Source organism: Ciona robusta, chromosome 2 (assembly GCF_009617815.1).
Source record: "Ciona robusta chromosome 2, ASM961781v2".
In the NCBI taxonomy this organism is placed as follows: domain Eukaryota; kingdom Metazoa; phylum Chordata; class Ascidiacea; order Phlebobranchia; family Cionidae; genus Ciona; species Ciona robusta.
Genome location: NC_143236.1, coordinates 5,510,264 through 5,536,120, shown reverse-complemented (window position 1 = coordinate 5,536,120; position 25,857 = coordinate 5,510,264). Strand labels below are relative to the sequence as shown.

Here is a 25,857-nt window from a genome sequence, read left to right as displayed (position 1 = left end):
AAACTTCTAATAGAAACAAAAGTGTGCGTAAAGACACGACCCGTACAATGGGGGGAGTAGGCTTCAAAGTGGATTGACCCAAAGATTGGGCCCTGATGGAAAAACAAAACCCCCAAAAAGAAATTCCACCAAGACATACTATAATATGCTGCCGAACCGTTACTTTGCTGATGGCTGCATAATTGCTAAAACGATAACTTAAATTTACAAAAAAAATATAATCTTCACTTTTAAACTATGTGAATAATTTTGCTATAATAGTAAAATCGCAGAAATTATTTAAATGCGCAGGAATAATAAAAACACAAACAGATGTTAACTTAATACGTAATCTCGTACGATTAAAAAATAAATATTAAAACGCTCTTTACCGCCGCAGTGGCCTGAAGGTAAATCGTCCCCAGTATGAATATACGAATTTCGAATAAATAGGTAAATATAGCCTGTTTATATTCTTGCGTCGTAGAGCAACGACAAGATAACATAGTTGTTTGGTTTTGTAGTGATCGACGTGTGAAAGCGGGCGATAAGAATGTTACCGTTGTAATTCCACGCTTACCGATGTTGTATGTTTACTGGTTTAATGATATTGTGTGAGTCCACGTACCGATATTGCCTGACAACGGAAACTGTCACAATTTCCTAGCCGTTTCCTAATTAAGATGCGTGGCTGCTGGCAGGATTTATCGTTGTAAATTGTGTGTGAACTATGCTCAATACCCAGACATTGTATCTGTAGTTACGTTATGTGTGACTGGCGGTAAGCCTGGAGGCTGACGTGTTCCCTTCTTCTCACAACTCTCGTCTGTATAAAAGATGGATGCGCCATGTTTCGGGACGCATTGAGCCGTAAATTCTGCTATCGTTATCGTATCGTTACGTCACTGTCAAGTTACTAATAAAGGAGTATTAAGTGTTGATCTGGTTCCAATTGATCGGTGATTAAACGAGGTACAGCATCTAGTACGCGCGAAGAGGAGTACGATAGGACCAGACCCAACAGTTTCATACAGCCCGTGCTCGCTTACGAGTAACCACGTATGTAACTCACAGAAATAAAAAAGAATAGAAGGCGCATCTCCAATGTCGGCAAAGGAGAGAGCACGATACACTGTCTCTCTTTCGCGGGTCGTTCCCGTTTACTATTGTAGTCAATGGAGTCGATGACGTTTTGTGTAGTTTTTCTTCGTTTTTTGACTTAATTTAAAGTTATTGTGTAAAAAAACTATTTTCTAATATATATATATTTCTAAAAAAACCGTTTGTTTGAAATTTTTAATTAATTTTTTAAAATAATTAAATTTCCTAAACAAGTGGTAAACTGTAAGCGTTAACGTACCAAATAACTAAACTAGCCTAACAAACTTAAAAAGTTGGTGTAGTTTTTAAAATAAACAGCTAAAACCGTCCAAAAATACTATGCGCCTATCTTTTACAATGGAGACGAAGGGAAATGGGGACGGAGTTGGCGGTCACGTGAATAGAAAAAAGAATATATCACGGTTTTGAGCAGTTGCGCGTTCTACTCTTTTTTATTTCTATGATGTAACTTTGAGGGTAACTATTTTTTTGGTGCTCTATCCAAAGCCATAGAAATATTTTGGGGCTCTATGCAGAGCCAGAGCCATAGAAATACCGAGTAGTCCAACCCATTGTTACGTAAAAGACAAATTGAACGCCATCTTGTTTCCAAAATAACACACAGTAGGCATAGGGAAAATGCATGTTTTTCGGTAATTTGATGGGAAACTTGGACTTAAAAATAAATTTAAAGGTTGGAAAGTCTAAAAAATATGCGTAATTTGTTTTCTGTATCGAAAAAAGTCGAAAACGAGATTTAGAAGCGGTGAATTTGTAACATTTTAGTCATTTAATATGGGTAATTTTATATATTGTTTGCAGAGAATGTTCGGTGATATAAATATAAGCTATTTTGCGCCCTTTCACAATAGGAAATCGCAAACAAAACCTAACAAGTTCGTTTAAATTCATTGCGAAAATCAACGCTTTTGCTGGATTTTGGAAACAAGATGGCGGCATTTAGACTACTCGGTGTTTCTACGACTCTGTGCAGAGCCATAGAAAGGTGCTTATACGACCATAGATAATACATAGATACGACTCTGTCTCTGTCAAGCCTCCTGTTTGGAAATTCAGACTTAAATTGTAATGAAGTAGTTGGCCATTATGTGCTGAAAGGACAACTAAAGTCAAATGTTATAATTGGTGTGCAGATAGTACTTACTCACAAAAATAAAAAAGAATAGAACGCGCATCTCCAATGTCGGTAAAGGGGAGCTGATACCATATAGATACCTAAATGGACAAAGTACAAAATTTCAGAGTTTTAATATGTTGCAGCGAGCATCATAGCACCCACTATAACTTGTAAAGGGCGTCATGGCAAAGGTTTCAAAATAAACATGCTAAAATATCATAGTAAGATGTAGCGGCCGACGTGTAAAAGTGAAAATTAAACTTTATTTCACCCCAAACTTACAGGCTTTAGATTGGATAATAGTTAATGCCTTTTAAGTCAACATGTCTTAATCGCTAAACCCTGTCACAATTTCCTGTTCGTGTGTGTATGTTCGGAAACGCCTGTCCACATCTTATTGAAAGACGAGTAGGGTTTCGAAATATCGCTTTTGCTGTGTATACGTTATGCCGCGTAGTATATTTTAAATACCTACGTTTTCATGTGTCGTTATGTGAACACTGCATCTTTGTGGTGTCGTGAATAAAGGAGTCATCAACTGTTAAGCTGGGTCCTGGTCATATTCGTAACGTTATAGACGAGGTTCAAGAACGTACATGGTCGTTTAACACCGAATTTTAATACTTAACAACATATATATGTCATCTTTGCCCGGCACTTCGTTGAACTGTGAAAATACTTCAAATAACTATGTAACATCTTTTTGTCTATAATTGAATGTGTACCCGTAAAAGTGTTTTTTTAAACGCACGTCTTACGCCGAGGCCCCAGCATCTCCCCCAACCCTTGGCAGCTAAGACGGTTTACCTCGAAGCATCTGATCGCAACGCTTTGATATCATAGTACGATTGGGGCCAAGTAACACCAAGACGTACACGCCACCGTGAGCCTTCTGCTAACCAATCGTGATCGGCATTCTCCTAAAAAGGGCGTGCAGTAAAATTACTAGTTTGAACAGGAGTTTTCAGCCACAAAAAAAGCTCCTTTTTATGTTCAAATTGAAAAAAAGAGTCAGGATTCAGCTGTGATGCATAACAAACTCATTGCATTATAAACCGGTTTGTAATATAGACATGAACAGTTACCAAGCATTAATTTGTTGTAACCTTTGAATTCAGGCGTAACGTGGTGGTTTCCGTTAGAGGAACAGGCGGCAGGGCCATGCGGCAGGGCTGACTGATTAAAACGTATACACATTAGTTAGCACCACAGCATGTGGTAACTGTACAAGCCAAACGATGAAGTGTTCATACGACGAAGTAAGAGCAAAAAGCCAGTGAATCACACGTGGATTGCTATATATAGTGTTTTTAAAATGTAATATATATATAGAAATAGCTTGAATTCACCGTATGATTACAGCAGTCGGGCAGTGGGATTAAGCCGGTTTTTAAATTGTTTTTAAATTTATTGATTTTTAGCAGATATATAATAATTGTTTATACCCAAAATTGAAACATGACTCAGGGACCGTTGGATGAAGTTTACATAAGAACATTTAATATAGTTCCATCTGATGGGAATCCTACAGGTAAATGCTTACATTGTTTGAACATTTTCGTTGTATTTATGTTTCAAAGGTGTAATACCTTATTATGCTTAATAAGATCATTATTATAATCTTTTATTCTTTTTTGTTAAGCCGAAAAGTAATAATTAAAGTATATGGATACGAATATACTAGGCTGGGGAAGATGGGACGCTTTTTCTTTCCACTTTCTGGTTACATTTAGTAGTAAACAAAGAAAATTCATAGAATTATAAACACCGTATCCTCACGACTCCCATAGACCATTGTTAAGTGTTTAAAATACCGTCAGAATAATATAGGTGTCCCATATTACCCCAGAATACAATATATGTGAAGACTGTAAGTATACACCGGTTTTAAACGTTTTAAAGTTTAAAACAATACGTTTGTCGCACCTATGTTCAAGACATACATTTTGTTGGTCTGAAAGAGGTAAACTGAATTATTATAATTTTATAGACACAAGAAAATATTACTTCAAAAATGGGAACAATTACGACAGTGATATGAAAACTATGACGTACACTGCTCCAGAGAATGCCGCGAAGAAAGCAGCTTCGCTTGTATCACAAGAACAAAAGGAAAACTATAATTTGTTGGATCTTGGAGCAGGTATAGCAAAATCAAAACTTTTGTTATATGTGAAATTTAAACGGACCAATTGTAGGCACTGGACTTGGTGGTGCCGCACTTCGACGTGCTGGTTTTCTTGGTAACATAAGCGCACTTGATGGTTCAGCCGAAATGCTGAAAGTTGCAATGACAAAAGGGATATATAGGTAAGATCAACCAGCAAGGCATAAACGTTGACTCATGATTGTGGGCCTGTGGCAAAGCCCATTTAAATGTGTGTTGGCGAATAGGAAACTTCGCGTCATGTATTTGTTTGTATAGGAAAATAATAACAGGCTAACATATACGGCAAGAGAGTCGAATGAATAGGTGTCATTTATTATAAAAATAATTGATAAACAATTTGTGTAAAAAATTACAATTGGCAACTCCGGTGTTGGATATATTTGTCCCGATCTTTAAACTTGGACCGGGAGCTGTATTACCACCACGTACCCAAAATCCTGATTTTCGTTTTCGTGCAACAACACACAATATTTTGTTTTTCAGCGATGCAACCGAACACCTTCTAACATCCGAAAACCCACTTCCGTATTCGGACAATTCGTTCGATATGGTCGTCGTTGTTGGGTCATTTACAACACATCATTTGGAACCAAATTGTCTAGAGGTATAACGTTGAGTGTAACTTGCTTTATCTTCGCGAGGCCGAATAACGACAGCGGTAATAACACGGGTGTTCTGTTTCATACAACTTACAAGTTACCATATATTTTACTTTGTGTGTGATATTTTTCTGATTTTTTTTATGTGTGGCTAACAATTTGAAAAACCCATTATAATGACTACTGCTGGGCTGGAGCATATGCCGTTAAGTACATTTCCCAAGGACACATACGCCCACAATGGTAGTAGCGACGAGCCTCACAACCATTACCTCTGGGTTATATAGGCATATACCCGCTAACTGCTTTGCCACGGCGCCGTACATTGTTCAACGTTTTATTAATTTTATTACAGTCTAAACTCTAAAAAATCTTAGCAAATGTAACTCGAACAACCCTTTCAATAAAAGTATCCTCATTTTCGTCAAGGAAATTCTGCGGGTCTTGAAACCTTGTTCTTACTTGGTCGTTACTGTCCGTATGCATAGCCGCATACAAGATTACAAAGTTCGTTTTGACGACGAACTTAATCGACTTGAAGCAGCTGGTTTGATGAAGCTATTTTCAAGAGAGAAATTTCGTCATTACATATGGAACGAAGTTTCAGACGAGTTAAAAGTAAACCCTGCAGATCAATATGGAGAAGTGGTAGTGATGCAGAAGCCCAGCAATATTTAAAATACTTGAATAAGTTGACCTCTGTTGTATAAATTGTATATATTGTATAAACTGCCTGTGTTGGTATATTTGGAATAAAAAGAAATTGCAATTAACACGTCTTGGTCGTCTTTGAAATTGAGAAATGGGTTTAAAAAACGAAATTCAAATATGATTGTAGTAATTTATCGCCTAATCATCAATCAGCATAGTTACACTACAAGGTTTACGTTTAACTATACGCTTATAAATGATAACTGTTTTAAATTGCTTTAACCCAGTGGTCACTAATGGGTTGTCCAAATGTTTTACCAAATGTATAAAAAAATAAAAAAAACTCCCTAAAAAATAATTACCCACAAAGTAACATACATGCCACATAGTAACCCTTAAGCTGGCACGAGGTGTGTGAATAAAGTAAGTTACATTATGTTCATTTAAAATGTGCTGCATTTACATTGTGAGAACGAAACCTTGGGGCGAAAATAAGTTTATTATAAAATACTTCGATAGTTGCAAGCATACAGTATATGTATAATTTAAATATAATATTGGAAAATAAAGTTTAAACACAATAACACAATGATAGAAGTGAATGCCTGAATCCTGTTAGCGGCTGACTTTGGTTCTGTAGTATAAATAAAATATGATTAAAACAAATTTAGATCTGTGGGGTAAATATGGGAAATGTTTAGCACATATTGTTCAAATATCTTAGTCGTATTTTAAACAATTAACAGCGATCAATGGGAGTTGTGAGAATACGGTTTTATAATTCTTTTAATATTATTTGTTTACTAACAAATAGGACGAGGAAACAGATTGGAAAAGTGTCCCACCCTACTATATATGCGGTAGGGTTCGAACTTTTAAACAACCTTAAATACTTACGGTATTTCATAACGTGGACAGTGTTGCCGCAAGGTATGAATAATTCTGCATTCCCATCTCCATCTACGTCTTGTGCTGCCGGTGTCTGAACAACGCAGTCTTTCGAAAGAATCTAAAACATTTTTAAACAGTTTAGGAGTCGTTTTAAGTATACTGAGAGTATGGAACCAACTGTTTGAATTGAATATCTCCAAATGGCGCGACTCCACACGTCAGGTGAGAGAACATAGGCTTTTTTGTCGTCATGTCCGGAAATGAGAATATGTGGTTTTCTGAAATTTACATGAATAATAACTGTACTAAAAGTTTGAAATTGTAGTGCTACGATTAGCCCTGTAACAAGAAGTTACGTCATTTTAATGGACAAACAAAGCGTAAAACAAATCTACAGCATAGGCTACACAAATTTCACTTTAGTTTTATTAGTTTATGCATAGTACAATACAATTCTTTCATGTACTTGCATGAAACTAAGAATCTGTCGAAGATTACCAGCCAGCAGCAGCTTGCCAAAGAAGTGCCCATTAACTCAGTGTGCTGGTGCATATAGTACAATGTAATTTTTTAATGTGCCATATACATTTAATATTAACTCACGACAATCTGTTCCTAGTATGGCTAATTGCATGCGCCTTGAATGGAATTGCTGGTCCAGGGGACAGCCTGGAAAACAAAGTGCTGCTGGGTGGAAAAGTGTGCAGCAAATGTTTTCTCCACACTTGACTGTAAGACGACGGAGATCTCGGCGTTTCAAAGGCGATAATTTTTCCTGTGGTAATGTATTATTAACGTGCACATTCTGCAGTCACAAATGTTTAACTAATATGACGATAAGACAATAAATAAAAACTTAACGAATAATAGTGGTATGGGATAAGATGGGAAATGTTTTCATTTTTTCCTATCCCATTTAGTAGAAGAAACAAAGACTATTTACAGAATTATATAACCGCATTCTCACGACTCTAAAAGAGCATTGTTTATGGTTAAAATCACTATCGTAAAGGATTTAGGTGCGAACAGTACTTAATCTTACCCCACAGTAATACTTTAGGTTTCACCACGTCAAAGCAAAAAATTATTAACTACGTTACCCGGATCTCCCGGCCGAGCTGCAACGGATGTTAATATATCAACTTTGCCGTCCCCGTTTAAATCGGCGGTTTCTATTGATATAAACGGCCCTGCACTCGAGATAACATAGGATCGAATTCGATTTAGTTGCGTCCAATCATTGTCAGAATCTGTAATACGGAATGCGGAATGTTAAAAAACTAAATGCTTTTAGTGATGCTTCGCTTTTTTGTTAAATTCAAACGAGGCTTTGACCAAAACTGTTGTTCTAGTTGTTTCATAGTTCAAACGTCCTATTTTCTTGTAATAAAACAGATCCTATACCACGGGCTGTGTTTTGGGCTATACACAAGGACTCCATATACGGCCTATGTTATGGGCTATACAGATAAGGGGGTATATAAACGGCCTGTCTTTTGATAGTATGTTCAACTTACCGTCGGTCCAGAATACTGTAAGCTTTGTGGTTCGCTTTCCCGCCACTATAATCAACATCTGCTTTTTGTTGTTCCTTCGTCGCATCATCAATACTTTAAAATAAGTTCCGCCAACATCTTGGGCGCTACTTGATTCCCCGGGTAAATTTGGATTTATAACGTTGGGTTGCCAGGGTGCTTGCTCGGGTGGCTGCCTCAGCCAAATCAACTGAGCAACTATATAGGTAATAAAGTCATAATATTTTTTACAAAAGGTGTAATATAGTACTGTGGGGTAAGATGGGACATCTTTAGCACATAATGTCTAAATATCCAGATCGTGTTAAACATTTAACAGTCGTGAATGTTCTTTGTTTTCCACCAAATAGGACGGAAAAATAGAACAAAAAGTTGACCCATCTTTCCCCTCCCTACTATATGTATATGCACACGTAGCTTTATCCAAGAAAATGCATCTTTTGTGATTCGACACGCACTGTAAAGTGTATGGTACTTAAAAATTAACAACTGACTTACAGTTAGCACTGCTTCTGATGGTGATGCAATCTGTTAAGTTGTCCAAGTCCATATCAACCCAAGCTACACTGCTGAAGCCACGCTCAGATTCCGTATAAATAGGAACAGGTACTGAAATAACGTATAGTTAAAAAAAACTAAGTCTACACAAACTCAGTCTTCAAAAGCAATTATAGTAGAGTGGGAAAGATTGGACACCTTTTATTTTATTTTCTCATTCTATTTGGTATGAACAAAGAACATTCAAAGAATTATAAAACCGTATCCTCACGACACTCATAGACCGTTGTTTATTGTTTACAAAAGGTGTCCCGTCTTTCCTCACACTACTATATCTATAATTTATTAAGACACAATGCAAAAACTTACACCATTGATTTTTGGTCATATCCAGCATATAAATTCCACCACTAAAAGTATTAGTTGAGAAATCAGGCTCCACTTTTCCTGAAGCAATCCACCATACATAGCCTGGCTGATTCTCAATGGATCCGGGCGGAAGACGTCCGACATTGTTAGGATATTGTATCGAAGTTGCATCTGCTATTACCTTTGTCTCCGATCGCATGATCTAAACGAAAACGCGTGGATATTTTAACGTACATTTGATTTGTATGAAACTCAATCTTATCCAGGCGGCGAAAAAAGTGGTTGAAGTGCTTTGGTTCTGCTATATACCATTGTGAGGATATGTGTCATTGAGCAAAACACTTATAAAGGCCAATTGCTCCCAAATAGTTGTTCCTTATTCATTGTTTAAATTGTCAGCTATACACAACAAAAAAACTGAAGAAAACTCGTATTTTGGTTAGAAAAAACAAACATTTTTAGTGACACCAGTGGTTGATGATGGTATATATTGTCTTAATGTAACGGGCATTTTAAACGACAATCTTATCAGTAAGGCCTCACCTCGGGACTGTTTACTTTCTGCGAAACTTCAAAAACACTGTTGATTTTGCTGGTTTGGTAATGAGACATGAAGACGATGTCAAATTTGCTTGTGATCTGATTGCTGTAGCGACGGTCTTTGACGAGCTAAAGAAACATATTCCACTTATTTATTACAAAATGTGATACGCTATTTCGTAGCATGACAATCATAATTAAGAATTGCTTTTTTTGAAACAGTTTTATACATTGGCTGTATATGTTTGTTATCCACATAAGTCTTAACCATATTTTCACTCTAGATAAAACAAAGAAACTATTTTATGGAGTACAGGTGACAAAAGCGCAACAAAAAAGATACCAACAAACTAAGACGTAGTTCAACTTGTGACAATAAAGGTGAGAAATACTTACGGTTGCCGCCACCGGGTTAACATTACTCAATACCATTCCATACATGTATTTGGCTTCAAACTTTGTAAAAGATGGTAAAGTGTAAGTGGATGATGGAATCGTACTCCGCTGGCTAGTTACCATTAAAACAACATTGAAAGAAACGAGAAAGCTGTATCCTTGCCACATCACACTATGCTTGCTTGTATAACATCTATAGAGAATTATCAAAACTGCAAAAAACACCTGTATCAAAATATTGCGGCTCATTTTATTTAGCTTCATTTAAAAAACCTTTCTTCATAGTACTTATTCTATCCTCTTATAAAACATTTCGAAAACCCCGTGCTTGCTAACCGATAGTATGTAAGCTTTACAATACGAATTACCGCCTATAGTTTTGAAGTGACGTGTTTAGGAGACAACATCCCTTCAGGCGTACAAATGATGAGACGCAACCAACGGCGACTCGATGCGAACTTGCCGCGCAACAAATTTCGTTAATTGTTTAATCTGGTATACTTGTTGCGATTTTGTTTACAGTTCAAAATATATAGTATAGTACTGTGGAGTAAAAAGGGACACATTTAGAACATCATATCCAAATATCATGATCGTGTTTTAAACAATTAACAACCGTTCATGGAAGTCGGGAGGATACAGTTTTATAATTATTTTAATGTTCTTTGTTTACTAACAAATTGGGCGAGAAAATAGCATGAAAAAGTGTCCCATCTGTCACCACACTACAGAACTAAATTTGCTGTATTTGGCCTCAAATACCAAATCCGGAAATTACACTGATTTTAATAATGTATAAACAAGAAAACTTAAACAAAAGTTTAAGGGGTTAAAGGGGCATACCAACAAAAAATCAAAATTTGTGTATTGATAGATATGCTCAAATGTGATCTAAAGCTACCATCAAAGTTTTAAAATACAAAACAGCTTTTGAAAAAAATGAGTTTGAAAACCGCAAATTCGACCGCTGGAGTAAAAAAAAATTGGCCGTTGCGCAATGCATGGGATCTCCCATAAGAAAAAATTTCACTCAACTTTGATCGTTTCTACTTTTTAAAATACTAAAGAAAATTCAAATTTTATTTCTGATTTGGTATAATGAATGCTTCTTCTTCAAAACTATATAAAAAAAACAAATTGTAAAACATAGACTTTATTATGTTTTAATTTTCGATTGAACATAGCTATAATATGCTGACTCAGCACTTTTTTTCTTATTATTAAATTTTTAGCACTTTTTTATATTAAAAAGTTCATTATGTCTCACTAGTACCTACTGTATGATTGTTTTTTATAAAAAAGTCAGTTTTTCGTGTTTAAAATTCGGTTTGAAAATATGCTGAGTCGGCATAATCTGGTGTGTACCTACGTTCAATCGAAAAATTAAAACATAATAAAGTCTATGTTTTACAATTGTTTTTATATATTCTTGAAGAAGAAGCATTCATTATACCAAACCAGAAATAAAATTTGAATTTTCTTTAGTATTTTAGAAACTAGAAACGATCAAAGTTGAGTGAATTTTTTTCTTATGGGAAATCCCATGCATTGTCGAAACAGCCGATTTTTTTTTACTCCAGCGGTTTTTTTTCACTCGATTTTTTAGAAGCCAAATCGTTTTGGCAAACTTTGATGGTACGTTTAGGTTACATTTGAGCATATCTACCCATATACAAATTTTCATTTTTCGTTGGTATGCCCCTTTAACACAGAATTACTGATTCATAGCCTATGCTAAAATGTGAAGTTTTTATCTGAAAACAATGATATGTTTACATGCAGCGCAGACAATCCACTAAACATGCTTGCTTCATTGTGATGGTATAGGCAGAAGCTCATCAACACGCTTTGTGATTCAAAGGTGTATACAGAATTAATAATAATAAAACTTTCCACTGAAAACATGTGCCCTCAGCTTGAAAAGAATAAAAATAAGCTCTACCAGACTATTTTGCCAAAATAGTATTGTTGAGATATGATCCATTTCTTGGGAAGAAAATGACTTGATGGCATCGTATCGCCGGGGATAGTTTGCTAATGCAAATTAACAACCAACATAGTGCACGTTCAAGGTTAATAATATATTAAACTCTTATACCAGAACGAAAGGTATTTATTATTAACAAAGTAACGGCCTATACTACAGATATCTGTAGTATAGACCGTGATGCAATACACGCTTGAGTTGATCAAATGTTTTTAAAATTAAGACTTAAGACTCTGTCACCAGAAATTGAACCTTGTCCCTACTGCGTTGATCCAGCTGTTTAAACTTGCTGGGTTTTGGTAAGCCTTGTAGCCACCATACGCCCCAATGAGAGTAACAACTCCGAGAGTAAACATCGATTCTCGCATTATTCTGATCACTATCGGGTGCCTTTGCATCGCGTCTTTTAAAAGCGAGGCTCCCTTGTTCGCGTGCGGAAGGGTTTGTCTGGAACTTTCTCTCCCAGGAATTCACAGATTGGTTCCCAACCGTCTTTAAAATTGAACACCAGCAACTTATCTTTCGGCGCATTCTGTTTGCAGTTTACAGGTTTTGATTAGATGTATAGGCTATATAAATACATTGTAAGGCACACATAATTCATATAAGGCTTACTATGCATACATATTACTCTTCAATCTTACGGCGTGCCAATTTCAAAAGCTATTACACGGATGTTCTATATAACACACTTAAGGTGGCTGTACACAGTATCTGGAATTCGTCCGTTTTGTCTGTTTTGTAAGGATTTCGCTGCCGCATGCGGAACTCGGTAATGGGTTTGCATACGACTTTGCATGCGAATTCGCACGCCGGATACTGTGTACAGCCACCTTTACTTAGTACTCGCGTATGAGCTATATTTATGTAATTTGGTGAAGTTCTACTTTGTTTTATCGTCAAAATTTGGCAACCCATTAGAGGACACCTGGCGTAGGGACATTACAATTCAGTGTCGTATCTAAGGATGCAGTTAATAACTCACTTGCAGAACGCTGCTGTTGTGGTTCCTGTATAATCTCTTCCATACTGTTGGATTATACTTGATTGAACTCCAAGGCCAGTTCATTGATGAGCCGAGCATGATCTGTCCTGTAAGTACAGTGTTGTAAGAACGAAAACAGGTAAATGAAAATATAAAACAAAGGTCGGTTTGCTGGCACATTTATGAACATAATATATAGCTTATACCAATTTCAAAAATGAAGTCTGCGCTCTCTACCTATGTTTTAGAGCCAAGTGCCATGTGAAACATATTTAACTTAAGGGTTGACCAATCAATGCCGGGAGCCATTACGTATGATATATGAACAAACCAACAGCAAACATAAACATGTTGGAAACAGTAAAGATTTCTACTGGAATCGGGACAAGTAAAATTTAATATCTATAAAAAGTTTGACTGACAGTTTGGACATTCTATGATGAGTGACCAATTTATGTACAATTGCCGTTAATTAAGCGTCTTGCGCAAAAACACATAGAGCCTACACCTGCAATGTTAGCAGCGTTGAGCCTTGAATCCATGACCTATTGGCTATAGTGACCTATATAGCACAAATAGTTGGAATTAAAGCAAAACGACAACCACTATAACATAGCATGGATAAGATAAACGAAAGCGAATTCGTTTAAAAAAATCGACCACACTTTTGTACAACTTACCACATGCCCGCATAAACTTAAAGTGACACCAGCCAGAATAGGATAACAACTGCATTAAAACATACATCGGTTCAGATGCAATAGAACGTGTCTGCTTCTTCATACTAGATAGTCATGATTCTTCTTCCCGCATGGAAAATATGATCTATTAATGAATATTATGTTAAAATGCAATGCCAGTTGCAAATAATTTTTCATTCTACTTTCTCGTCCGATTCGGCAGTAAAAAAAGAACAATTCGAAGAATTATGAAACTGTATCCTCACGAGTCCTATAGACCGTTGTTATTGGTTAAAACACGATCAGGATACTATGTGGAAAAGGTGTCCCGTTTTCCCTACCCTATACCATATATTATTAAACGCCAACAATGAACCTTTGCGTCCGGGTAAGCTTCCAATATTTCCTCCCAGAATATATGGCTCGGTACATCAAGCACAGCGTCCACACCTTCGTACATTCTTTGAAAGTCTTCTACTGTCCCCCCTTCATTGATTATTTTAACCCAATCCTTACCAAGATAATGAGAGTTCTCGAACAGATCATACGTAATGTAGCCAAACTCATTGAATACAGCCGCTATGGTTTTGGTGCCAATTTTACTGTAGCCAGCGTAGATTACCTTCATTGTATTACTGCAACAACTACAATAATATATAGACCACTAGCCTAAAACAAATACAATCTAGTTTGACATTTTGAACATACTATTTTGTACTACTACGGTATTATTGCTTGTATACTATATAAAGTGATAACTTGTTATAACAACTATGCGATCACGTAATGTTGTTTCTTATTATAGCCTGTACGTTACAAGTATTAAGTTAATTATTAATGGATTGTTTAATTTTTTTGTCTCGGCTTGAAGTGTCTTTTCATAAATCAGTTTCGTCGACAGTTAATGTTCTTGTTATTTGACAGTCATTTTCGTACTCGTATCTCGAATGCCAATTCTGACATCCATCTTGCAAGCGATTTGTGATGCCATATATAGTAGGGTGGGGGAAGATGGGACACCTTTTTATTTTATTTTCTCGTGCCATTTGGTAGTAAACAAAGAACGTTTAAGGTATTATAAAATCGTATCTTTACGACTTCCATATACCGTTGTTAATTGTTTAAAACACGATCAAGATATTTGGATAATAACTACTAAAAGTGTCCCGTCTTCCCCTACCCTACTCTATATATGCGTATGTTGCTCGTAAACACAAGCAGCAATAAGCAAATTGTATTTAGATAAATATTTCCAGCGGGTTTAACGCGTATCAACTTTATAAATTGTCTCAAAAAAGGCTGTTAAAGTTCGTACAGTTTCCGGTCATAGAACACAATTCCAAGCTGCTAAATACTACCAAAAGTTATGGATTTCAAAGTTTAATATTTTATACAAAAAGGTCTAAATCAGAGGAAGGAAATCAGTTTGACCAAAAAGGAACACAACATTTTTAAAGTTGTAAATTATTAGGGGAGCTTGTAGATGAATTCGTTGCCATAGTATTCGATTGTGACGTAATAGCCGCAGAACAAGACGTCCTTTTCCAAATGCGATGGATTGTTTTTGTCGTTTCTTTTCGCATTTTACTGAAATATGTCACGGGTTAGATTCAAGTTTTAGGTAACTATATATTTACGTTTGGGCTCTTTAATTGCTCAAACCCAGTGGGCAGTGGCCCCTTACAAAAATAATTTTGCGGGAGGCGATTTTCACTTAAATATCCTATACTTAAAACGGCACAAAAATGATTTGGAATAAAAGGATTAAACTTTAAAACAACTAGCACGCATGGTGCGCATATAGACTCTGATATGCCCGCCACGAGAGGATAAAAAAGTGATCATCTGCATAGTAAATTCTCACACCATACATATAGTAACTTAAACACATTTCATCCACACAGCAGAATATTCTCTACGTTTATTACTAAAGTTATATATATATTATATATATATATACCTGGATGCCAAGTTGTAGAACACTGGGTTTAAACATTCGCTGATTCTCAGACAAAAGTATTCAACTGAGCCGAACCACCAATCAAAAACTTTCTGCTGGTAAGATATCGCCTTCACATTTACTGTCCAGTAGTGAAACACTGACAAAAAGAATTGGCTATTACGAGTGATTAATCGTACTACTTTATAACTATTTTTGCTGGAGGTACAGATACTGTAGATTTGTTCAGCTTGACAAAGGAAACCAGTCAGAAAGATCAGGTTGCAGTAAGTCAACTGTTCAATTTGGTTGCCAATAATGTTTGCCATACAGTACAGGACTGTATTCATGACACGATCATATAATGCCCCGCGAGAGCGATATCATTTATTCACGGACTTTCACTGAGCGCATTTTAAGACTAGAAATTTGCTTGCCAATAATGTTGGACATTTAGTACAGGACTGAGTTTATATTACGATCTTATAATGCTCTTCGACAGCGAAAAACACCCGTTTTTCATGCACCTTTACCAAAAGCAATTTACGACTTAACTTTTTTTGGACACTTAGAAATTAAACGTTTTTACTACAGCCGAATAAGTGACATTATAAAGGTTTGAAATTCTGTACCCAAATAGTTAGCATTTACCTGCATGTGGGGTGTAACCCAATAAAAACGATCCCACTATTAAAACTAGTTGTAAAATAATCTGTTTTTCTTTCCTTCTGCGTCTTTTTTCCACAGTAACTTCACCGTCATTAGCCGATTTACCTTTAAGATAATATGATAGTACATAAATAACCGAATGAATTAATAATCTTATGAACGAATGAATGAGTCACATTTATTTATAACGCATGACGGGCAACGACAGCCATTGTCATATTAATAGGTGTCTTAAGTCAGCAACGTTTCTTAAAGCTATTTTTAAACCTGTTACTAATAGTTTTTAAACAACCTTTAAAAAATCACTAACCCGCAACAATCACTCGTATTTTCTCACCCTTTCAAGTCATTTTTAAAGTAAAGCTTTATATTTAATGCAGTAATATGTGGTAAAACGGAAACTATATCGCAAAAATAACCATATAGTAGGGTCGGGGACGGGGCACCTTTAACACGTAATATCCAAATATCCGGATTGGATTTTAAACATTTAACAACGATCTATATGAAAGTTCAAACGGTACGGTTTTATTATTCTTTGTTCTTTGTTTACTACCAAATAGAACGAGAAAATAGAATAAAAAGGTGTCCCATTTTCCCCCACCCTACTACAAATACATATATTTACCCATTAAATCACGGGTTTAGCATACGAGGTTTAGTTTGCTCAATAACAATTGCTCAATAACAATCTGTAGGTGACTTACTAATCATCTTTTTTCTTGCTCTTCTCATCTGAAATATCTTGATGACAATTCCAATCGAAAGAAGAATTACAAGAAATATCGGCAAAAAGAAGAAGAGCGAATAACCAAGTTGTGTGTATAACTTAAACTGTGGTAACCTGTAAATACAGCAGCGCAAATGTAAAGGCAAAGGGAATTAACGTAACACAACATAATTTTTATTTATCAAAAGTATAGCGAAGACCAGATTATCTAACGAATGAAGAGTAGGGAATTAACAACAAACACATCAGTTGTTAAAACACGATGTAAATAAAAAAGTATGAGAAAAAGTGTCAATTAGAAAACGTGGCTGTTGCACCCCATTTTGTCTAGATACAGTATATGCGTATAAGGAGAAGTTATATAGCTTAGTAGGGCGGGGGAAGACGTGACATCTTTAGCAAATAATATCCAAATATCCTAACCGTGTTTAAACAATTAACAACGGTCTATGAGAATCGTGGGGATATAGTTTTATAACTATTTGAATGTTCTTTGTTTACGACTAAATGGGACAAGAAGGTAGAGTTAAAAGGCGTCGCATCTTAATGTTTTTTTGTTAATGACTGTGCCTTAAATTTTAATTGATATGTACTTGCGTGCGACGCTGTAGCGGTTGGCATTTAAACTTCAAGAAACAAACTGGGGTATGGTTTTTGATTAGGTCAATGAAAGTTAAATTGCGTTTTCACTTTTTTTTCACGAGCGATTTAAATATACCAACCGCTATGTGTAGAATGTGGCTGCTTTAAAATGTCAAGACCTTATCAGGCTTACCATTCAATATTAAGCGTACAAGACGGCCACTTCGCATTAGGAAGAGTGCTACTTCGGTCACGCTTACTCGCCCCGAACCATATTGCAAATGGCAGAAACCCAACCAGGAAAGTGATGACGTAAATCACCAGAATAACAAGCTGTAAAAGTAAACTTTAAATAATTTAAAAGTGAATTGAGACGTTATTGTGTTTTGGGTTTATTCCATTTTACAATTTTTCCCACACCGTGTTTTAACAAACATATCGTTTCGAAGTTAATTCACTTTTTAATTAATACGATCCACGTTATTAAAGCAGAACAAATAAGTTAATTTGTCATATAGTACTGTGGAGTAAGATGGGACACATTTAGCACATGTTTTAAACAATCAACAGTGGTCTATGTCAGTCGTGAGAATACGGTTTTATAATTCTTTGGATAATATTTTAGGACGAGGAAGTAGCATGACAATGTGTTTTATCTGACAATATGTTTTATGAATAATAGGTAGGACGAGGAAATAGCATGACAATGTGTTTTATCTCCTCCCACTCTACTATATGTAAATTTGTAATAATATTTGCAATTACCTTGGCTTGTGTTGGTTTGATTGCGTTAAAACGATGCGGCCACTGGACTGAAACGTAACGCAACGAAGCGAAACATAAAATATGAGTTGATGTAATGTAGGAGGTCCAGAGATCTAAACCCCAGAAAACCTTGAAAAAAAACAATTGTTTTTTATTTGTTTGTTTTTTGTTTAGCACAACAATCTATTTTTTGTTTGTCAGATTGTTTATAAGCTCGCGTATATGATGTCATTTGTAACGAATAACACCACTTACAAAAATGTCGACAATTCACACGCCAACATAGCTGTTTAAGCTCTTGTATAATTTATCTTTGAGCACTAACATTTTGACATCTTATTCATGAGCCGCCAGCACTACCATTATTATTTTAAAAATTAGTTTTTCAAAAATGTTTATTCAGAGTCATACAACATGTCTGGCAACACTAACTTTGCAAAGAAAATCCGAGGCTTCCCAATTATCAAAGCCCCAAGTCCTTCTGTACAGAAACAAGGGGCTGATTAACGCGGAGACGAGGTCACTCACACAAAGACTAAGAATGAAGTAATTGAAAGTTGATCTGCAACAAAAAAAAAACGTTTTTTTACTGATTCTGTGAGTTAGCGTTGCAGCGACAAACTTACTTTAGTTTAGGGGAAGTAGAAATGACAAATATTGTGAGACAATTGGCTAATGTCCCAAACACCGCAAGTGGTATTAAGATAATTGTCGATACGATGACACCAACATCAGTGAACGGTGGAGTATAAACACTGCAACATAATTATTATGGCTGATAATTTGTAACATTAAGATACGCACACGTAAAATTTTGGACAACGCTAATAAACCACAAAAAATATTAAAATATACAGTAAGGTTGGGGAAGACGGGACACCGTTTAATCCTATTTGCTCGTCCCATTTGTTAGTAAACAAAGAACATTCAAAGAATTATAAAACCGTATTCACAAGACTCTCCTAGACCGTTGTTAATTGTCCCCAGACCGTTGTTAATTGTTTAAAACACGATAAGGATATTTTGAAATTATGTGCTAAAGATATCCCATCTTCCCCCACCTTACTATATTCGGATATGAAAAAAGAATTTTATTTTAACACAATCTTTACGCTTACAAGTCACTTTCATTGCTTGACACATTCACGAACGACATTTTCTCTAACTCTCACTTTCGATCTGAAATATATGATCGGTTTCTCACAGTACATCTGTCAAGTTGAGTGAGTTTAAAAAAGAAAACTCTCAACAATTCAATGAAGTATTGGACCACGTATTACTTCCGTGTTTGACTCTTACCATATTTGATTGCACGTCCAGAAATAAGGACTAGACTATGACGAATGCAATGTTTATTGTTCATAGAACAGGTTGCGCACCACGTTAACCAACCACGCAATGGTAAACATACGTATTGTTTTTCCTGATGAAATCATAATTAACATAAGTAAACATATAATATTAAACGGACCAAAGTCAAGTTTTAAAATTTGAGTACAGATACTAAGCACTAAGCCCTCAAGCTTAGTAAGCACTAAGCTGAAAAAATTTAAATTTCCCAAAACGGTTTCGAGGTATATATTTTCCTATAGTAGCACCGATGGCGTCACAGGTGAAGATAGTATAGATGTAAAACATATTTCACGCTTAGTATATAACTAATAAATATTGTACAGTAGGATGGGGGAAGATGAGACACTTTTTAACTATATTTTCTCGTCCCATTTAGTAGTAAACAAAGAACATTCAAAGAAATATGAAACTTTGTCCTCGTGACTCTCATAGACCGTTGTTAATTGTTTAAAGCACGATCGGGATATCTGGATATTATGGATTAAGGGTGTCCTATCTTCCCCCATCCTACTATATAATTTTTTTTACCACTTTATATTTTTCCAAAAGAAATAAGTCACTTCGGTATGATAGTACTGTAGGGTAAGATGTGACACCTTTGACACATATCCTGATCGTGTTTTAATCAATTAACAGCACGGTATTTGGGAGTCGTGAAGATACGATTGTATAATTCTTTGAGTTTTCTTTGTTTACCACCAACTGGGACGAGAAAACAGAAAAGGGTGTCCCATCTTCCCCACCCTACGATATAATTTTGGATTTGATCTCTTTGATAGAAATGCAAGCATTCAGGTTTAGGCTACTACATACGTTACGCTAGAGATTAAACGCTGGGTTTGGTTATATAAGCCACTGCACCACGACAAGGTACCAGCGGATTGCAGTGGAAAAATGTCTTGCCCAACAAAGAGCAATTAACTGTGTTTGTCTGGGTGGTATACGAATATAAAAAAGTTCCAAACTTTAGAATAAAGTTCAGTTTTTAAAAAATGATTAACTGTGACGTGGGAGAGATGGCCGGCCACCTATACACCTGTTTATGAGAAAAAGGAAAAGGGAGAGTATAGGAAAGCTAGAAGGAAAGAAGAATAATTTTCAATTTAAATAAAAAAATCAATATTTGGACATACGCTATGATAACATATGCTATGATATTTATAGTTATTAAGTTAAAACATTTTATTAAATTAAAATACTTTAATTTATACATAATAGGAACCAACCAAACTAAAACAACCAAAACAAGAAATCAAACCAAGAAAACCAAACAAAACGTGATGCATCATGCAATTGCAAAGTAACAGTGAACAACACATGCTTTAACAAAAATGTTTAGTGAAGTTCTACTGCCACCATGCACGTTTACATCTGGCCTTCAGAAACTCCACTTTTAAAAACTGTCTTGCTGTTGCTGATGCAAGAATAAATGTACAGCTGATCTACCTTAACTGAAGTGACGGAACCCTTAATATAAATATTATTTTAGGTTTATATTATACGAATTGCAAAGTGTAAGGTAATGCTAAGTGTAATGTAGGTAGAGTATACGTGTGAAGTAGACCTATATATACAATACCATCGGATTGTAGAATGGTCGACGGAGCATCGAACTTGCCTTTGTCTTTTAATCATCGGGCGAAAAGAGGGCCTTTGCCATTTTGTTAAGTTGATATTATTATAAATTGATATTATTCTAACTGAACAGTCCACGTGTAGTAATTCTATACCATACCATACTTCTGAATCCGAAAATGTCAACTTGACTTCAAACTTTGGCGTTGTCTTTTATATAATCTTTTACATGCGTCGAGCGTGATATAGTCTAGCGCGTTACTGGTACCCTATAGCGTGATACCCAAATGGGGGGTCACTGTATGGGTAACCAGGGACAAAAATAATACAACAATGGACGTCCCTAAAAATATCACGCGCCCGTGATCCGATCGCCTATAACAGAAATATTGACATACCGTTCACCAATACTGCGATATGTAGCATATTTTGATGCTGAAGCTTGTGTTCCATCCATTCCTCTTCGTCCTCTACGTCTGCAGGACCCGTATACATTCCCCCTGTACCCCTGTGGGCACGTGGCGTCTTCTCATTTCGTTCATCGTTTTTATGTCGTCATTACTAAACTTTCTCGTTTTACGCGAACTAAGAGTTTGTGTGGCAGTGTTGGGAATGTGTTCTAACGCGACTTAAGGAATAGAGGTAATGGTAAAGGGATAATTAACGTTAAAAGGGTGAGGCGCGAGTTAACTATACGGTCTTGCTGCAAAACCGAATGCGCAGCTGACTGCACTTACAGCTACACTAAACCAGAAATGACGACAACCTAAAAGGATAAAATAACAAGTTAAAAGGCGGTCGGATTAAAAAATTAATTAGGCTTGTTTGGTATATCAACTTACCCAAACTAATGGGTAGAACGCAGTGCGGTTGAGCGCCCTCCACCAAACAGAGCAACATGTTGCCTGCAAATTACGGTTTAAATTTAGGAGTGCTTTAACCCTTTGGGGACGAGATATATTTTAACAAATTTTCATTTTTGACCGACTGTCACATATTGCTCTCTAGCGACACAGGTGTTTGTGCTGGCAAAATAAGATCAAATAGACTTTTGTTCTTTGGAAAAATTGCTACAAGATTGTATTTTGATTTTTTTGATGACGTCATCAAATTTTGAATGACGTCATCAGAAATCTTGTATTTATGTGTAATTTGGGTTTTTAGGTAAAAAATACATAAGGAATCTAGTGCAAAGTTGATTCCTGGTTTGTTTACTACCTAACTAAAATGATTGTTTGAATTGGTGACGTCAAAGGGGTCAATTACGTCACTTATAACCTGATGACGTCATTTTTTGAAAGTTCATTTTCGCTAAAATCGTAACAAAACTTGCCAAAACCGATTTATTATGAATGTAAAGGTAGAAACAACATGCAAAAGCAAAATGAAGTTAGATTATACACACAAAAACATAATTTATGTAAAAATTGCTTCAAAATACCTAAAAAACTTGCAAAAACAGCTGACATAGCCGTTTTTACGCAAAACCACATTTTTAACCGGTAACTTAGACGGGGAAGCCCCAGAGCAACATAGAGATCAAATAAAATCGCTTTTATTGGTCAGAATGACGTTAAAACCTTGATTTTTGGGCAGAATATAGACCATCTTCTTAAAAAATACATTACGGTTTTCAAATCAAGTTTGGTAAAAACTTTTAAATGCTATGATGCCTTTTTCAAACGTTATATTGGTGGATAATTCCTTCCTCTTTCAAATAAAACCAACTGTAAGAAATTTTACCTACTATAAACAAAATTATGAACTTTTATGTGAACACCTGTTTCAAAATGCATATTTGCACTACTCGTCCCTAAGGAGTTAATAACTCTTCGCGCCATCTTTTTTTGGATTCCTTGTGACGTAGACACCATGGCTGACGTATACGGAGGGTGACGACATACGATGGCCGATAGAAAGCCTTATGGGGGGCAGGTGTAGACAAAAGTCGTTTAGCCCATAACGACAAGATATTCGGATCGGGTTTTAAACAATTAACAATGGTACATATGATTCGTGAGGATATGGGGGTTATACAATTCTTTATTGCTTTTTTGTTTACTACCAAATAAAACGATAAAATAGCATAAAAATACGTCTCATTTTCCCCCACTCTACTATATAAAGTTGACGCACACGGTACCTTGTTTGCGCTTTTTAACAAAATGTGAAACTTTAATTTTCGTCTTTGCCCCTCTCTGTCTTGAATTGTACGTGCAGAAATTGATGCCTGCAAAATAAGTTTAAAATATAACTTCAATCAATTTAAATGCGTGATAAATGTTGAGTCGGTGTTATTAAACACGATAGATAATAAAACATTGTGTAGCTGATATTAAAACAGAAGTAAATGTTTTAAACTTAACGTTTAAACATCGCACTGAAAGAGGGGCATTTAATGCTGTATTTTGTGAGTTTTGATAAATAAGTCCAATAGAAGACATGATAATGTCTGTCGAATGTGGAACCAAAAAAATATAATAATAATTATTTAAAATGCAGTAGAGTGAGGGAAAGAGTCGACACATAAATGATCTAATATCTCGTCCCACTTGATAAAAAAAACCGTATCCCCAAGACTTCCATCGACCGTTGTTAATTGTTTTAACATGATCAGGACATTTGGACACTATGTGCTGAGGGTCCCATCTTACCCCACTCTAACATTTCCTAATTCCTTACCTGACAATACTTGAAACAGCATGACAGAAACAGTAACGTTTTAGTTGTTCTCGTATAGGCAGGTCTGTATCAACAGCTGACCACTGTAAAACTTTAAATGGAAACGAATCAAAAGCCAACCAATTATTGTTGGTGTCGTGTGAAGTTCAGCCAACAGACCTTAGTACTGATAAGCAGCATATACTGTTAAATATGAGCAGCATATACTGTTATGAGCAGCCTATACTGGATAGTAAGAAAGACTCTTGGGTTGGGTACATTTGATTTGATGCTCAACCATCAAAGCGAATTACGAGGTTTATAAATAGAATACTTACTTGCGATTCTTTAAAACGAACTCCTTTTGGACGAAAACGGTCGGTGACGTTAAGTTGCAACAGTCTATAAATAAGACAAATTATAAAACGATGAGCATTGGTACATAATTAATGCACTTTGGGTTCTTACCTGTTATATATAGGCTTGAATAGGTTTGAAAACTACGCAGAATAACGATGAAGAGACAGTTGATGACGTAGATGGCCTGGTGACGTCAATAGGCCGTGACGAAGACCTGGATTTAGGGGGAAGAGGGATAGAAGAAAGGAAGTGAAATAGTGGAGAAAATGTCGATTAGAATGCGACAAACCGGGTTGTCAATAAATAGGCAGAAATTTATATGAAAATAACTACACCTATATAAGTCATAACTATTAAGTAACCGCATACAAGTAGTACTATAACTTATAAATAATTATAACATTAGGTGTAAAACAAACAACATGCAAGTGCAAGTTTACAGTGAGCATCATATATTTCAAAACGTTTCCGCACTTTCGCGCTATACGACAATGCGATCATTGCCAGTCTTTACGCTAAAACTATAATGTTTTTACCGACAAGGATTCAACAAACTCCTTCCAGTTACGTTTCCAAATCTTTGTTACAAATCTTTTTTTTCAACTGGTATTTGCAATCCAGAGCGATATTCTGCTTTCTTTGACAAAACGCTGGTTCTACACCACTTTTAATCCAAAGGTTTGTGTTTGATGAATACCAATTTAAAACAAAACAAAACAACGAATCCAAACCATTTGAATTGTAACTGCCAAATATGATACGGAGATCAACATGCTTGTAGCATTGAGTTGCCTTACACAATTCTAAGCAGTATCGGCAACCCAAGAACTGCTGGTCACGAATTGCGGGAATAGGCTACTTGAAATGTAAACACAATGTATATCAGCAAATATACTGCAAGTTACGAATAAGGGATTATATATTTATTTAAATAATTTGGTATTATAAAGGTTAGATAAACCTAGTTTACAAGCAAATGCTTACAATTATTAGGATATGTTACAAACATTAAGCTGAAAGAAAACAGAGTTAAACTCACAACGAATATAAAACTGAAAGAATCTTACCTTATGTATTGAAACTCAACACTTTCAACACAAGATATTGGATCGAAAACCAACATAGTTTGCTTATACTCCATTTGATACTATTATTGAATTGCAATGCTGAAATAAATAAGTAATTAGTGCTAAAATGAAAGTTTGTTAAATGTAGCTCGATTGATCACCATGACAAGTTCTCATTAACCTGTCAATTAAACTTCCATGATTGATTCTAACTATGGGTTATTTGTAACCCAATCCTGTGTAAACCAAAAGATTAAAACCTGTGAAAGAAATATCTGGTTTGACGCAAAAAGTGCAAATCAAAGCAAGCAAAAGCAAAACGCGCGGTGAGGTAGCACTACCTGCAGTTTCAAGCGTGCTCTGCTATTTAAACGCAAGGATGTAAGAAGCAAAAAACGTTGATTACTCGCGGCGCCGCTCTTGCTCCTGGTATTTGTTGCTTCGCAAGCGCTTTGAGCAAAGCGCTGATACAAGCTGTAATGGACTTTTTCTAGGTCATAACTTATATCTTACACCAAAGCACTAACGTACGGATGATTGCATTTGATGTATGTAAGTGTCGATTGCGCAGATGCAAAAACAATATTCTTCGTAATGCAGTAAATATGGGCACTCTTAGTGTCGTCCGTTTCCTCGC

General features: G+C 35.8%; 5 protein-coding genes and 1 long non-coding RNA gene across 8 annotated transcripts; 1 reads left to right on the top strand and 5 right to left on the bottom strand.

The window, feature by feature from the left end:
- Window positions 1–3,590: 3,590 nt before the first annotated feature.
- Window positions 3,591–5,760, top strand: LOC149740504 (methyltransferase-like protein 27). The gene is made up of 5 exons (XM_089871998.1): window positions 3,591–3,749; window positions 4,209–4,361; window positions 4,417–4,528; window positions 4,872–4,992; window positions 5,417–5,760. Exons 1-5 carry the CDS (start codon window positions 3,677–3,679, stop codon window positions 5,663–5,665), a joined length of 708 nt encoding a protein of 235 aa, XP_089728124.1. The 5' UTR covers window positions 3,591–3,676; the 3' UTR covers window positions 5,666–5,760.
- Window positions 5,761–6,117: 357 nt separating this feature from the next.
- Window positions 6,118–10,191, bottom strand: LOC149740503 (uncharacterized). Of its 2 annotated transcripts, XM_089871983.1 has the most exons (10): window positions 9,868–10,189; window positions 9,475–9,600; window positions 8,932–9,133; window positions 8,563–8,673; window positions 8,047–8,262; window positions 7,630–7,779; window positions 7,133–7,304; window positions 6,708–6,807; window positions 6,536–6,647; window positions 6,118–6,272 (listed from the first exon to the last, which is right to left on the bottom strand). In XM_089871983.1, the coding sequence occupies exons 1-10, from the start codon at window positions 10,129–10,131 to the stop codon at window positions 6,184–6,186; spliced, it is 1,542 nt and encodes a 513-aa protein (XP_089728109.1). In that variant the 5' UTR covers window positions 10,132–10,189; the 3' UTR covers window positions 6,118–6,183. The 2 variants fall into 2 exon arrangements, 1 of the variants encoding a protein (XP_089728109.1); XR_016384371.1 differs by lacking the exon at window positions 6,708–6,807 and having other exon boundaries at window positions 9,868–10,191.
- Window positions 10,192–11,478: 1,287 nt separating this feature from the next.
- On the bottom strand, window positions 11,479–13,625 carry LOC149740502 (uncharacterized). The gene is made up of 3 exons (XM_089872175.1): window positions 13,520–13,625; window positions 12,840–12,946; window positions 11,479–12,386 (listed from the first exon to the last, which is right to left on the bottom strand). The coding sequence occupies exons 1-3, from the start codon at window positions 13,620–13,622 to the stop codon at window positions 12,261–12,263; spliced, it is 336 nt and encodes a 111-aa protein (XP_089728301.1). The 5' UTR covers window positions 13,623–13,625; the 3' UTR covers window positions 11,479–12,260.
- A 6-nt stretch (window positions 13,626–13,631) lies between these two features.
- Window positions 13,632–14,147, bottom strand: LOC149740501 (uncharacterized). Its single transcript, XM_089872125.1, has 2 exons — window positions 13,896–14,147; window positions 13,632–13,664 (listed from the first exon to the last, which is right to left on the bottom strand). The coding sequence occupies exons 1-2, from the start codon at window positions 14,145–14,147 to the stop codon at window positions 13,632–13,634; spliced, it is 285 nt and encodes a 94-aa protein (XP_089728251.1).
- Window positions 14,148–14,883: 736 nt separating this feature from the next.
- Window positions 14,884–20,017, bottom strand: LOC149740500 (growth hormone secretagogue receptor type 1-like). Its single transcript, XM_089872166.1, has 10 exons — window positions 19,504–20,017; window positions 19,323–19,383; window positions 18,831–18,959; window positions 18,637–18,766; window positions 18,205–18,333; window positions 17,633–17,772; window positions 16,835–16,971; window positions 16,110–16,232; window positions 15,480–15,618; window positions 14,884–15,106 (listed from the first exon to the last, which is right to left on the bottom strand). Exons 2-10 carry the CDS (start codon window positions 19,358–19,360, stop codon window positions 14,971–14,973), a joined length of 1,101 nt encoding a protein of 366 aa, XP_089728292.1. The 5' UTR covers window positions 19,361–19,383; window positions 19,504–20,017; the 3' UTR covers window positions 14,884–14,970.
- A 430-nt stretch (window positions 20,018–20,447) lies between these two features.
- On the bottom strand, window positions 20,448–25,005 carry LOC149740499 (uncharacterized). 2 transcript variants are annotated; one of them, XR_016384391.1, is made up of 6 exons: window positions 24,262–25,005; window positions 24,132–24,195; window positions 23,815–23,905; window positions 23,276–23,362; window positions 21,975–22,037; window positions 20,448–21,898 (listed from the first exon to the last, which is right to left on the bottom strand). It is a non-coding gene; the product is annotated as an uncharacterized LOC149740499 (long non-coding RNA). The 2 variants fall into 2 exon arrangements; XR_016384392.1 differs by having other exon boundaries at window positions 23,815–23,897.
- Between the last annotated feature and the right edge of the window lie 852 nt (window positions 25,006–25,857).

Excerpts from the sequence above, each read along its gene's own strand:
- LOC149740503 (XM_089871983.1), bottom strand. The coding sequence starts at position 10,131 with ATGAAGCTAAATAAAATGAGCCGCAATATTTTGATACAGGTGTTTTTT. Across the intron at positions 7,780-8,046 it reads TACAGTATTCTGGACCGACG|ATTCTGACAATGATTGGACG; the intron begins GTAAGTTGAACA and ends TCCGTATTACAG. Across the intron at positions 6,808-7,132 it reads CATACTAGGAACAGATTGTC|AAAACCACATATTCTCATTT; the intron begins GTGAGTTAATAT and ends TGTAAATTTCAG.
- LOC149740501 (XM_089872125.1), bottom strand. The coding sequence starts at position 14,147 with ATGAAGGTAATCTACGCTGGCTACAGTAAAATTGGCACCAAAACCATA. Across the intron at positions 13,665-13,895 it reads AAGCTTACCCGGACGCAAAG|ATCATATTTTCCATGCGGGA; the intron begins GTTCATTGTTGG and ends ATTCATTAATAG.
- LOC149740500 (XM_089872166.1), bottom strand. The coding sequence starts at position 19,360 with ATGTCGTTCGTGAATGTGTCAAGCAATGAAAGTGACTT. Across the intron at positions 17,773-18,204 it reads TCAAACCAACACAAGCCAAG|CTTGTTATTCTGGTGATTTA; the intron begins GTAATTGCAAAT and ends TTACTTTTACAG. Across the intron at positions 15,619-16,109 it reads GGGTTACACCCCACATGCAG|TGTTTCACTACTGGACAGTA; the intron begins GTAAATGCTAAC and ends TCTTTTTGTCAG.
- LOC149740502 (XM_089872175.1), bottom strand. The coding sequence starts at position 13,622 with ATGAAGAAGCAGACACGTTCTATTGCATCTGAACCGATGTATGTTTTA. Across the intron at positions 12,947-13,519 it reads TAAGTTTATGCGGGCATGTG|GACAGATCATGCTCGGCTCA; the intron begins GTAAGTTGTACA and ends CTGTACTTACAG. Across the intron at positions 12,387-12,839 it reads ACAACAGCAGCGTTCTGCAA|AATGCGCCGAAAGATAAGTT; the intron begins GTGAGTTATTAA and ends AACTGCAAACAG.
- LOC149740504 (XM_089871998.1), top strand. The coding sequence starts at position 3,677 with ATGACTCAGGGACCGTTGGATGAAGTTTACATAAGAACATTTAATATA. Across the intron at positions 3,750-4,208 it reads ATCTGATGGGAATCCTACAG|ACACAAGAAAATATTACTTC; the intron begins GTAAATGCTTAC and ends ATAATTTTATAG. Across the intron at positions 4,993-5,416 it reads TGGAACCAAATTGTCTAGAG|GAAATTCTGCGGGTCTTGAA; the intron begins GTATAACGTTGA and ends ATTTTCGTCAAG.